We start from the raw sequence: 14804 nt of genomic DNA, 5'->3' as shown, positions 1-14804 counted from the left end.
GTATATCTGTCTAGGTTTTGATGCCTAATAGCAAGCTAATTTTGCTATAAGGTTGTGAAACAAAAATATGTATTATAATACTAAAAATAAAATATGCACTAACTTTCAGCAAAGTACAAAAATTACTAGAATAGACCACCACTCACAAAAGTAAAGAAATCTACTGTTAGAAAACTAAAATATAACAGTTGTAGAAAACCACACAGAAACAAAGTACAAAAGCAGACTCAAGAAAAGACAAATCATCAACTTGGCAGTTTCCAATTAATGTTATGAGTTGTACAAATTATTTTCTAATTATCATCAACTTGGCAGTTTCCAATTAATGTTATGAGTTGTACAAATTATTTTCTAATTATCATCAACTTGGCAGTTTCCAATTAATGTTATGAGTTGTACAAATTATTTTCTAATTATCATCAACTTGGCAGTTTCCAATTAATGTTATGAGTTGTACAAATTATTTTCTAATTAATGCTAATTAGTAAAACTAGATTGTTTCTGTGATGGAGTTTCCAATTAATGTTATGAGTTGTACAAATTATTTTCTAATTAATGCTACTAGATTGTTTCAGAGAAAGACTTTTTCATGGTGAAAAAATCAAGGCTCTTGAATTAATTTTAAAACTATCCTATGACATGTTTAATTCAGCATTTATTACTGTTGCCTAGGTTTTAATTAAATATTCATAGCTGTTTTTTTAGTAATGGCTTGTAAAACTATAATCAATAATAATAAGGCTTGAGGACACTGTTATACACATCATTTATCCCAATAAAACAGAGCATATCTGACTAGGCAGTGTTTGAGATTGTTTTAGTAGGTTTGCCCAGAAATGAATTAAATATTTGTAACTGTTGTACCTGAAGACTTTTGAAACAATAATAATAATAATATAAATTTTGGTTAACAATTGGAAAATCAACTTTTTTTTTACTTTTACCAATATTTCAACAGCCTTAGCCATTGAGATAGAAAGTATTGAGAGTTGTTTCAAGAACAAGTCTTCTTTTTAAGATGGATTTTGTCCATATATTCTATTAGAATTTTTTGTGAAATTCCTGGGTGATCCCTGTTATGAACCACTATCTTAGTTCATGATGATTTAATAAATGTTTCATATTAATTTTTGTGGCTATTTATTGTGTAAAATAACCCTTCCTAATAATTTGTGATAATGAAAATTTAATTATATAATTAATACTAAAATTAAACTAAAACATTATATAAGAAGCTCAGAATCAGAGGGGAAAACAAATTAACTTTTTTTTTTTTCTTTCTTTTTTAGAGTCAACATGATTGAATGAAATGTATTTAAGGACATGAAGTTTTATAATTGCACATCTGATACCAACCTTTAAACAACACCTGACCTACTCGTTATGTGAACTTTTTTCATATTTTATGAGTATAAAAAGATCATTAACTATATTTTGTTGTTTTATGTAGGCTGTAGAGGTGAAAGGCCTTGGGAAGAATATAGTTCTTGGTCAGAAATATTGTGACACAAAAGAACTCTTCAGTGCTCATCCTCAACTCATGACTGTTAATCTTAACCCTAGCGGTTCACTGAAATTGAATGTTGTTGTAACATGGAAGTAAGTTTGTAACTTGAAATGTCTGTAATACTTTAACAAAATTGTTTTTTGTGTTGTTTTTTTTTGCCTTCTTTATATAACATGATTATTAAGTTTATATAGTGCACATTCCCTTTCCCTTTTAATATACTAAATGAAAACTGTAGTGCAAATTCAAATTTTGCATGTATGATGTGCAAGATGCATTACTGAAGAACTATATCAAGTAGCAGCCATATTTTTAAGTTACCTCAGGCTTGCAAGTACAATTGTTTTACATATGCTGAGGAAGTAGGATCTATAAAGTTAACAGACTTGTTTCTTAACAAGCTTGTGTTTAACTGGTTGAATTTTACAGAGTATTTTATAACATTCAAATTCATAAATGTCTACTTTTAATAGATGTGAATACTGTGATAGTATTTTTAACATTTATGCACTCGAATGCTATTAAATAGCTCTGTGAACTCCAACTGGTTGAACAAAGACTTGTCAAAAAAAGCAAAACATGTTAACATTATATCTAAGTATAATATATAATTTTTTTAATCTGAAATTTTAGACCAAAGACGACAGATTAACAAAACAGTTTTAAACATATATATATACTTAGTTTTTACACGTTTCGTAACACCTATGTTGACACAAATGTTTTATGAGTGAGAATCATTTTAGATGGTCTCATTTTTTAAAAGATATTGACACCATAGTTTTGAGAATAAGAATCAATATTTGGTTTTACTCTTGAACAGGTTAGAGAACTAAGGTTTATTTTTTGGTTTCCATTTTAAATAGAGGTTGGCACTATATTTGTAGAAGGAAGGATCACTGATGTTTGTTATTTTATTTGAAGATTCAGGTTAAGAGTTCTGTATTCTTGCAAGTTTTGCATTCTTGAAAGAGATGTAAGAACTTTAGTTTTGTGTTGTTTTTTTTAATGGTTCCTGTCTCTAATTTCAGCTGACACCATATTAATCAACAGTGCTCAAATTATGTGTTAATCCCACTGTAATATATCTATTGCTGTACACAAATAGGTGAAAAATGGTTTTAATACTTTTTTTAAAGTAACTTGCAAACAGAAATATAAATGTACTAGCAAATGTACATTCATATCTAGTAGCATTTAGTTTTTGGCTTCTTAGGACTGCATGATGCAATAGAATGCATTTATATCATTTGCAGTCCACAAAGGTATTCATGTTAACATTGGCTGCACCTAGTAAAAATTGAAACATTAAAACCATTTATGTGATCAGTTATCCATAACCTAATTTGTTTGTACAAAATGTCATTGAAATTAGTTCAGCCAGTTACTCTTAGTAATATGAAAGGTGCAAACACCAAACCAACAACAAAAAACCCAGATTTCAACATTAAAATTTAGATTTCACTTTGCATTTTTACACACTTCTTACATGAATGTGGTACAACTAATAACAACGTTAGTGGTAGGCCACTAGTAGTTCAAACCATTTATGCAATTCAAGTTTTTAAGCAGCCCACTGATTAGCAAAGCTTACTTAGTTTAACTTTTAAACATGCACTGGAAAATGTGTGTGTGCATCCCACCACATAGATTTATGTCTTTACATTAAAACTTGGATTTAACTACCAATATTTACACTGTCTTCTAATATTATCTTTATTGATAAAAAAAATGAAGTTTTTTATGATCTTAATATTTTACTGTTGTTTTTCAAAAGGTCAAGCAACCCAGAGATTGAAATAAAATACTATTCATTTCTGAACAGACACTGAAAACAATTTGTGCATGCATTTTTATTATATATGCACAGTTTGAAATTTATAGAAAAAAATGCTAGTTTAATGCAGGCTGTATTCATCATGGGAATTAACTTAAATCAAAAGCTTTGATAAACTTGTTCAATGATTTGAAGTTGAAACTGACTAGATGTAATGTAACTTTCTGATAAATAAAAAAAATTTAAATTCAAATCAGTGTCTTAACAACAAAATTTTGAATATTTTACATGTTTAAAAAGGAGAGACATACTGAAAGAAATTACATAATTTTTTAAAGTCAAAAATTAGATAATGTTTATTAAGTTTGATGCATTTTAGTTAAGTATTTCTACTCTTAGAATGAAAAAAAAATTCAGAAAGACTCGTCCTGTCTGGGAAAGGTTACACTTTTGGTTATTTCTATTTCCGTTGAAGATTTTGAGGTATTAAATAATACCTTGGTGCAATAATAGGTAAATTAGAAAAAAAAATTGATATATGGCCTTTAAATATAATAATTGCAAGGTTAATATAGTTTGTATCTCACACGTATTAAAAGTGGGAAACCAACTTAACAACATGCCTGAAGGAAAGAGTGTAGCTATGGATAGGTTACTCAAGCTCTTGAAGCAGTGCTTTCTTGCTAGTTGTTATTAAGACCTTATGAGTGAAGTAGTGTATGATAATATGTTTTCCACACTTTCTCTCGTATATTCAGCGTTACTGAAACCTTTTGTCCAGTACTAAGGCTCTTAAAAAGCCAGCTGAAATACAACAGGCAAAGTAGAGGTTGAAACATTGTTAGTAGAGAGTTTTACAACAACTATTATTGTGTGAATTGTATTATGTTTGTGAAGTGTAATTTTTTCTCATAAATCTAATACAGTTTTAAGGTTTATTTATAGACAGTGAATGCAACTCAAAAGAAGTATATGTCTATATACAAATCACTTATTAGGCCTCACTTTGAATACTGTTTAGTGTTTTGACCTCTATACCTAAAAAACAATATTAATTTGTTGAAAAGGGTTCAGAGGAAGGTTAATAAAACAATTCTAGAGATGGTGAGAATTACCTTATTTGGATAGGCTAAGATGATTTATTTTTTCTTGACAAATGGAAGGTCAGATATTATGTTATAGAATTTTACAAGATTTTGTGGGCATTGTTTTGGTAGAGATCTCTGATTTCTTTGTACTATATTCTGAAAATAGTAGGATGAGAAGACACGAGTTTAAGACTTGGAAAGAGAGACTGAGTTCCAATTAAGATAGTTTTATTCTTTGAATTAGTTGCTACGAGCAGTAGTGAGGGCCAATACTTTGCAGAGTGAAATGATTTTTTTGAGTGATTTCCTGGAAAATAAGGGATGGGTTTAAATTCTTATTTTTCTTAAAATTGGGTGTGCAAGGATCTTATTGAAGAACAAAATGTTTTCTATTTATATGTTTCATAAGTGGAAATCCAGTTTAAACAGACTACTTTAATAATGTTAAAATTTGATTTCATATTACTTTATTTTTTTTTATTTTAATAAACTTCGTATTAAGCAAGCTAATAAAAGAAGTTCACATTGCCTATCGTATATTCTCTTTCATCTATAAACAAAATTAAAATGAAGTATTATGCTGCACTTGACCAGTAACATGTTTCCTCTAAAAATGAGTGTTTGTGTTAAGTATAAATATCTTACTTTTGTAATGAGTTTATACATAACTGGTTGCATGTAATTAATTGCTCTAAGATGTAAAATACCATTTACCTTTTTCCAGTCCCCTGCATGGTTGTACAGAAGATACCATTTCACGAACTTTACCTTCTCTGTCTAGCACATTAAGTTCTCCAATTTCCAGGCAGCAAAGTTCACCTCAGTCTTTCTTAGAAGGAGAAAATTGCAGAGTCAGATCTCCAGGTTCAGTTGTAAGCTGACATGCTGTTTGTTTGTTTGTTTTTATCTTAGATGTTTTGAAAGTAACTCAGCATAAACTTAGTTATGTGTAATTTAGTTTAATAGATATTTACAGAGATGATGTATATTACTAATTTAGGATAATACCATAAAACTTCTTAAGTATAATATAACTTCTTGTACTAATAGAACATTCAAAAGCATAGGTCCTAAAGCAACAATGTTGACTCTGAAATGCCCCCTATTGTTCAATAATGGTTTCACAGAAAGTTTTGAATAATTACCAGAAAAATAAAACAGAATTATATTTATGAAGGAGTAAGTAATTAAGAATAGAAACTTAGATATATATTTATGTTATTTAGTCTTCAAAAAAAACAACAGAAAATTAGGCAACAAAAATAATAATAGAAAAATTTAGGGCAGTTGTTTAAACTTAACATTGTGTATTTGTATCCAATAAATTTCTTTAACAAGTGATAATCAAGATGAGTTTTCACCATGGTTCTAATTATTAAAGTCAGCTAACTAACAATATTAATGAAAAATTCATCAACTAAGGGCTACTTTAGTATTTTGTCCATTATATGTAATTCCATACAAATTGGTAATCAGCAAGAAATCAAAAGATAGCTATGGTTCTGGTTAATGCCAACAGACAAATTGCTTTTATGATCCACTGTAGCATATTATTCTTTGCTTTTCATTCTTCTTAGGAGAAACAACTAGAAATATCATTGATTATTTTCTAACAACTTCATATACTGCCCAAACTCATAAGACAAATTCTTGTCATATTAGTTCACCCATATTTTAATTTTTTTCAAGTTTTTATTAACAATTCTGAACATCTTGTTAAGGTGGTTAAAAGCACAGGTTCATAAGGAGAATATTCTTCCAAGCTTTTTTGGGTTATAACTATCTATAATAATTCATATCATTGATAATTTTGAGGCAGATATTAATACACTTATCACAAGCAGGTCAGTGTGCACAGGTCGCAACTTTTTAGAAATGTGATTTACATTTAAAATGTAATTAAACCACTTTATTATCACTGCTTATGAATAAACGTGACATCAAAACATAGTTACTGGATCAAGTTTTAATATTATTTAAGTTTCAACTACTTTTAAGGAAGTTTTTGTTTTCTTTTAAATATTCAATTACCCATATTATGAGAATTGTGACTTTTATTCTTTAGGTTTTTCCTCTTCTATAATTTATTTACCATCTCTCAGTAAATACAGAACTTGTTACATCCTCTCTTTCACAAATTGCTATTAAATATTTTGATGTTTTATACTATATTAGTTGTAGCCAATAGAAAACCAAAGGTTTAATCTATTAAATTACATACCATATAATTTTATATACAGGAAACTACATTTTAACTCCAGTTTGAAAGTATTCTCACAAGAAGCACATCAGCTAAGCTTGCTGATAATATGATAATAAAAAGATATTGTTTAGATTGTTTTCTCTGGTCATTATTTAATTCAATAAAAACTATTTAGTGCTGAAGTACCATTAGTATGCAAAAGTAAGCTTTAGTTTCATCAACATTCAACAGCAAAAAAAAACAAGAGAATGGTGTAAGTACTGGGTTTCTTATTTTTTGTGTTTTTTATTTATTTTTATAAAAGTAACTAAAATGTAAAAGGTAGAAAGTTGTTAGGTTAGATAAGGTAAAGTAATGAAATTAGTTACAAAAATTCTACAGGAGGCACACTTCCCAGCAGCTCACACGTTATGTGATTTGATACAGTATTATGAGCTACACATTCTCCAAGGGATTTACAAAGTGCAGCAGAATTATTAAATAGGTATTGTTTAAATAGCAATAAAACAATAAAATTTATTTAGATATAGGTATATGTTGTTCAAATGAGTTTCAAGCTTATTGAATAAACAACTGTAGTTTACTCTTACAATTTTCAGTCATTCTAGAAAGAAAGGTAACTTGATTTATTTTGTATATTTTTATAGTGGTTTTGAGGTGAGTCAAATTGACTGAAAGTGTATACAGTATAGTACAGAAAATATGGAGATTTACTTTTAAAAAGAACGTTTGAAATTTAGGTAGGATGTTTTAGAGGTTACATGAATAAAATATAATAATTTCACATGAAGAAAAGTATTTTTATTCTTAACATAAACATCACTTTGCACACAAAGCAAACAAGGCTATGATTCTGTATAGCTGTGGCAAAATGTTTATTTAAAAATACATAACAGTAAAAAACAAATTTTTTAATACAAAACACTCATAATGTTTACTAAAAACTTGTAAAATTTTATGAAGATACGTAAAACATTAAATGTTATAGTATGAAGACTATAGTGATCACTTTGGGGTCAAAAACTTGGTTGAATCAATCAAACCCATTGTGAAAGATTTATAAATGGATTCTTCATTTTCTATTAGGATACCAAATTCAAAATATCTTAAACTTCTCCTAATTTTTAGTTATAGAAAAAGATTAATTGTTGATGAAATCAGTTATTACTTACCAGAAGAAATTACAATATTGCTTTTGAAAATTTGTTAATAAAACAATTTGTATTTTGCTCGTGAAAACTTGCCTGCTAGCCAAAGGTTCCAGTGTTGAAGCTGAAGGCTTGAGGGAAAAAAAAATGCTGAAAAATATATTAGCTTGATGTATATCCTTCAACAGTTTGGTTACATGAGGGCATCATAACTATAGCATAAATTTCTAGCTAAGACTTCCTTTGAAGAAAAAATTATTTTTTTTTAGATATTTGCTTCTATTATTGCTTTCAGTCTAAAATTAATCCAGATAATGAACATGAATTTTATGAATTAACTATCCTTAAAATTACATCTGAATTTTGAAATATTTCAGTGGTCTTCTTCCCAACATGGATCGCATAGAATGGAAATGTTGCACAATTTTAGAAGTAATTGTGGTCGTGCATGTGCTTCAGCTCCAGGTTCTACAGTCACAACTCCTGATGTTGAGGCAATGGGACTGCCATCTAGTGTTCATGCTCATTCAGCTCTCTTAAGTAGGACTGGTGGGTTAAGTAGCAGTCGACTTCTCCGCTCATCTTCAGTTGCTATGACAACACATGCATTAACAACTTCAATCCATTCTAGTCAAATCCAGAAAGCAGATCAACCCCAGTTGCAGCTAGTAGAGACAACAACCTCCCAAAGGTGGTCAGGTATCCAGAGTGCTGATAGTTCTGAATGTTGTAGTATGGACTTTGGCAGTTCATCAGTTGGATCTCATGTGGACAGCAGTAGTTTGTATGAAATTGTACATAGTCTAGGGACATGTCTAGAAGACATTCAGGGACAATATCCTGAATTACTACCTTTGCAACAAAGCTTAATAGAAATGGAGAGAGTTTTTCGGGTAATTTTTTTTTTTTTTTGTTTTTTTTTATTATTAATTATACTTTCTGCTGCAAAATATGGCCTTATTCAGTACTAAACTATGAGAAAAGTGGAGGTTGTTTATATAGCAATCAACATTCAGTGAGTTTTTATTTGGATGTGTTGTTTGTAACTAGTTTTAAACTTTCCTAGATTACATTTTTTTCACAGATGTTGCATAATTTGATTAATTATTCTACCTCTGTTGTACATGATTTGTAGTATAAAATACTAGAAATGTATTTCAAAATGGATTATTAAACATAAATTTTTATCATGAATTACAGAAAGATGTTGGCAGTGGAAAAGAGTCTTCAGGTTCCAGAGTTAGTATGTCTGTAGAAAGTGCTCTTGGATGTTTTGATTTTCTTAATTCAGCACTAGATAGTGACTCAGAAATGATTGAAGAAAGGCAAGAGAAATTTTATTTTATTTTGTTTTGTTTAATATATTTTATTGCAAAGTCTTTAGTTTAAGATATTTTCCAGTGGTTGTATATTTATTTATGTAAAAAAAAAAAAAAATATTTCTAAGTGTACTGATATCATAAAAAAAAAGTTCTGATAATTTGAACTTCAAAACAAAACTATTTTAACTCTTTACAAGTATGATAAATATAGATACATCCAGGTTACATTTAACTTAATCTAACTCTGTACAACTGCAGTTTCATCAAGTATTAGTACTTTTATTGTGTGTTTGGGATACCAGATAATATTCTTGAACTTCATTGATATTTTACAAAACTTTGTAAAATGGAGGATGGAAGAATTTCATTGCATTAAAAATATCTCAAATGCTTCTTCATAAATTTTACATGTTGTTTCTTTGTACAGTATTTACTTTTTTATTATAAAAAACTGTATTCAGAAATTTCCTTACTCTCAAGTTTTCTCAACACCGTCTTGTTATTTTGTGTCTTAAAGGAGGTCTTAACATCCTTTCTTATTGAATCATCATTTGTATTAGAAGAGTAACTTCTTGATACTATTGTGTCCTACCCAAGTAACTATCGTATAATAGTTTTATGGAATTTTAAAATCTCAGTGCATTTTCAACAAACTCTTTTCTGTTACTATAATTACTTCAAAGGAAGTCCAGATAGTTCAGTTAAATAGAATAGCAAAAAAGTTTATTCTCGTAAGATTTATTTTTGTATATTTTTATTTTGAAAATGACTGGTTGATAGTTAGGTCATCTCTAGTTTTAAATTTGAGGACTTTAATTTATTGTTTTATTTCACTTAATTTTGAGTAATTTGTTAATGATATTTTATATTACAGTGTGGTTTTTAACAACATATTTATATTTAAACCTTTAAGTATTTCTTTCTAATTGTGAATCATAATCAAAGTATGAACCTATCAAGACACAGATTTTACAGATATCATAATGAAAGATCAATTCAAAGAAAGAACTATTCCACAGTATACTCACCTTTCCTCTCATGCTACAACTATTAATCAACTACTAGCGTTTCTTCTTTTGTCCATCTAAGCATTGGTTTGGCTTTTTCTTGCTTAGTCCAGCCTTTTATACCTCACTTAATTGTCCTTGGTGATATTTATCTCATGATATTCTTTACCTATGTGAATTTGCACTCTATCCTGGTACTGTATAAAAACACCTCATTCAGATAACGTCATCACTTTTTCTTTACAAAGCATTCACTAATTGCTTTTTCTGTACTAGAATAATTGGAGATAATTTGAATGTTCTCTGTGTCACCTAGTTTATTTTCATTTAAAGAAAAAACTGCAAACTTATATACAGTATGAATTACCATTATTATATTCAGTACAGAGGCAAATCAGGTTTCTCTTACCTCACCCCACCCCCTTTGAGATGGATTCCTGTACGTAGTGAAGGAACCTTCCAAAGAAGATTCTGTACTTTCAGTTTACCTCCTTTGGGATCTGAAAATATACTCATGTATTTGCTATATGTGGGGAATCGTGAAGGGGAGGAGAGGAGCCTGGTGGTTGAGGGGTCTAACCCTAACACAGGTCTTGAATTCCTTTAGACAGGTGGCTTTGAGATGACTCTCCCAGGATCAGTCAGCTGGTCAACTTGGGCTAGAGTAAACCGAGTATCAGTGTTGAATGTTCTAAATAGGTGTTGTGGACGTGGTGTTTGTGTATAGTGCTCACAAATACTGGGATTGCTGCAGTAACCTTGTTTGGCATTGCAGTGTGTCCCCTCTTAGTGCTCCTTGGTGGGTAGGAACAGTGGGCACTGAAATGTTCTTACTTTATTACAGATAATCCCATTCATGAAGAAAAAATAAATAAATAAAATTGAGAAAAAAACAGTAATTGGTAAACAGCCCCAAATTGATGACTATGTTCAATAATCACCATCACAGTTGATTTTTGTAACTAGATCTCTCATTTTGCAATTATTGTATGAAAAATCCTTATGGCAGATGTCTTCCTTTTTTATTCAAAAGAGATTATAGGAGCATGTTGGCTCCCCCACGTGAATGAGAATGTTATGCTCCAGAGACATTTTGGTGGAAACATCCTCACCACAACACACTAAACTCCTCCTGAATTTGAAGAGCATTGGAGATATACCCATTGAGGTTACTCCCCATGCTACACTGAATTCCTCAAGAGGTGTTATTGTTAAGAGGGGCTTGAGGAACATTTCTGACTTGGAGATCCTTGCAGGTTTATCCAGCCAAGGTATTTCTGAGATGCTCCTAATCACCTCTCGCAAAGACAGAATTTGTCTGCCTACACGTTTTGATTTTGATGTTTGCATCACCACGTTCACCTGCCACAGTGAATGCAGGTTATCTCTACATTCCCAACCCTCTCAGTTGTTTCCAGTGGTTCGGTCACTTGAAGACATCATTTCATGGTTCTTTAACATGTGCCTATTCTGGTGGCAAAAATCACACCTACAAGTGCAAACTGGAATCACACTGTGTTAACTCTGGTTCACACTCCTCTTACTCTAGTTCTTGCCCTAAGTGGGTGTTGGAGAAAATCTGCAACATTTGATGACTGTGAACAATATCTTATACTTGGACATTATTTTCCCCTACTCCATCTTGGACATATGATGATGCACTCCATTCCATTACTACAGTGGGAGTGCAGACAGATCCCTACATGCCTCCAACAGAATCGTTTACAAAGCTATGAAGAGTCTTTTGCCCTCCATGGTTAAAAGAACTGATGAGTTTACATCTACTCTCATCTCTCTCTCCCTACCATTCCTTCTGATGGCTCCCCAGGTCCACTTCCTTTAGCTGTGGGTTTGGTTGTTTTCTTGGATCCATTTTCATATCCAGGCCTGAGATACAGTACAATTATTTGTTCATGCCTTAAGTTACTAGAATCTTCACTGGATCTATCAACATTGATAGATCTCCTTCCAATAGAGAAAAAGACATTGTTGAAAACATAAGGGCTCTCCACCTAAATAAAAATGGCCGCTTTGATACAGTGGAATTATTGGGGTTTCTGTGTGAATATAGATGGCATTAAGGACTTCATTGATTCTTATCCTGCATGTCTCTCCTTACAGAAAACGTTTCTGAAACCTGTCAATGCAGTCAACTTTTGACAGTTTTTTTGTGCAGAAATTGACAGGTTGTGTGATGGATAAGTACATGAAGCAGTAGCACTGCTGATTGATCAATATATGCCTGCCCTGTCTTTGCCTCTCAATACACCCTTGGAAACAGTAGCCATTCATGTTTCCTTGGGTCATACCATCAATATTTGTTCTCTCTACCTGTCTCCTGGAGAGACCTTGATGCCATCATTGAACAGTTACAATCTCTCTTTTTAATCAGCACCACCTTAGGGATTTGTGTTCATTAAAATCCCCTAAGGTGGTGCTGATAACACTATGTAGCACACATTTTGTTCTTGGATAGTATGTGTTATTTCTTAATTGTTTATGTTGTAAAAGTACAAAAAATGGTCATTATTCCCTTCAAACTTTGCTTTTGTGATGTGGATAATGAAATTTAGAAAATAACACATTTTCTATGTAAAAATGGGCAGATTTACATGTATTTATGCTAAAGTTATACAAAAATGTTTAGAAGTGAGTAGTTTTACGAGGTTTGCGATTGTATTGTAAATCACTTTCACGTATCAGCCCCCAAATATAGTCTCCCATCATGTTTTCATTATACACTCCCAGGTCATAAGGCAAAGTCTGAAGAGAAAAATAGGTTTTTTCCATTTACTTTAGACATAAGCAATTGGGAAATAACACTTTCTGCCCAGGAACAAGAAAAAGTAAAACTTTTGTTACATAATGTAATGATGAGAGGGTTTATTCCATAGAGTGTATGCTCTCTGGTAACAACCTTTCTGTCTTCAGTACTGGTTCTTATACTTATTTTTATGCACCTAGTTAGTTTTTACTGCTATTGATCTCTCTATCTGCACCCCTTCACTTTTTCTTACTTGTCTCGGAGGATTAACTGTGACCCATGGGGCAGTTATCATTTTCCTATCAGTTTGAGGGAGGCTAGCCATGGTTGATGCCACCCACCCACATGCCTCAATGGAAGCTGGACCAGGTCAACTGGCCTCTTTCACAGCTCTCTCAGAACTTGATCCTGTCATTGTACATAAGCCATTGATAGATGACTGCACGGCGGCAATGACTGACTGTATTGTCCAGGCTGCTGCTCAGTGTATTCCTAAAATCTCAACACATTTTCCATGGTATTCTCATCCATAGTGGAATCCTAACTGTCACATGGCACAGGAGGCTCAAAAATGGGCCTGGGATATCTTTCATAGATATTCAACACTTAAACTGCATCACTTTTCATCATGCCCATGCGGTGTTTGGCAGGTAGGACATCAAAGCCAGAAGGAATCTTGGATTAAGTACACAACTAGTATCTTTTCTACCACCAGTTATAAAGTGTTATATGGTAAGATTCAGAAGGTCGTTGAGCACTATACTTCTGCACCCTTTCAATCTTGCTCTCCAATGGCCAGAAAGTTATTGATGCTCAAAACATCAATACTCTTAGTGAATTTGTTTTCCTTTATCAAGCACTTTTGCTGTATCCCCCACCTTCTTAGCCATCTTAGCCTCATGGTCTGAGCTTATTAAGGGAAACAGCATCAAGCATCACTCCAACACTTCCATTGTGGTGTCTTGCATTTCCTTGTAAGGGGACAGTTGGTCCATGGATCCTTGTTTTCGAATTTTGGATTTTCTTTTGCAGAACCACTCCTGTCACACACACTGCCAGCTTGCCATGTTTCACAGGTGATGACTGTGGTAGCAAACCAATTCTCCCAATAGAATAGATGCTGTATTGTAAGGTTTTCTTTTGGATTGGCTCTCATTTTGTAACATTGATTGATCTAAACACCCAACTAACAGCAGGTTGATCTCCAGTACCCCACTTTTGGACTTTGACCATGGCTGCATTCCATCAATATGGGACATGATTACAATTCTCAAACTTCCTTCCAAATCATATGTTATCCATGGTACTAAATATGATTTGTTTCAACGCATTATTGGGTTCTGTTTATAGCATCAGATTGGTAGCTACTCCCTGTTTTCTGCTTGCCCATCTCTTCCACTTCCTCTTTAGCCTTCTCTGGGGAGGCAGTCATGATCTGACATGGTACATGCTGCTATCTAGAAGCTCCAGCTTTGGGCATTGAGGCAATGATGATCTTCCCACAGTGTTAGGGTTTAATTTCTGGTGTTGCCACATATCAGTTTCAGGCTTTGCTTAGTTCTGCAATAGTGTATTGATAAGTGATTGAACCCTCTTCAATCAATAGTGCCAATCATAACTCATTTTCTGACCTGGCTCTTTAGCAAGGGTTTTGCATCATTCACAGTTTCCCTGTATAAGGTGGTCTTATCAATTCTCATTCCATACTCAAGACAAAATTTCTTTGAGTTCCTGGTACTCTCTGGTTTCTTCAAGTTGCTTTGGATCCTTTGTCTCAAATAACCATTCAACATCTTTTTGTGACTTTAGTCTCATGTACTGTCTCTCACCTTTACCTGAAGTTTCATTTTTCATTGCTGCTAGCCTATAGACATTGTCAGTTAGAGTAGTTTGTACTGATTGTCCAAAGGATGCTTTATCAGTTTACCCTACACCCTCAGACTTGTTCTTCTTTTCTAAGACACTGTCAGCCATAGAAGGGGATAAAT

General features: G+C 32.1%; 1 protein-coding gene across 14 annotated transcripts in view; it reads left to right on the top strand.

The window, feature by feature from the left end:
• The window catches only part of LOC143240371 (rho family-interacting cell polarization regulator 2-like), a 200633-nt gene that overhangs the window by 156390 nt on the left and 29439 nt on the right, over positions 1-14804 (top strand). For 11 of the 14 annotated variants that reach the window (XM_076482801.1, XM_076482735.1, XM_076482751.1 and 8 more), the window contains 4 exons: positions 1451-1599; positions 5097-5244; positions 8101-8616; positions 8924-9048. In XM_076482801.1, coding sequence (XP_076338916.1) covers positions 1451-1599; positions 5097-5244; positions 8101-8616; positions 8924-9048 — 938 coding nt within the window. The remainder of the gene's footprint in view (positions 1-1450; positions 1600-5096; positions 5245-8100; positions 8617-8923; positions 9049-14804) is intronic. The other 3 variants (XM_076482782.1, XM_076482772.1, XM_076482716.1) reach the window with 1 other exon arrangement.

Source organism: Tachypleus tridentatus, chromosome 2 (assembly GCF_004210375.1).
Source record: "Tachypleus tridentatus isolate NWPU-2018 chromosome 2, ASM421037v1, whole genome shotgun sequence".
Lineage (NCBI taxonomy): Eukaryota > Metazoa > Arthropoda > Merostomata > Xiphosura > Limulidae > Tachypleus > Tachypleus tridentatus.
Note: the sequence above shows the minus strand (reverse complement) of the source record. Positions and strands in the feature narration are given on the sequence as shown.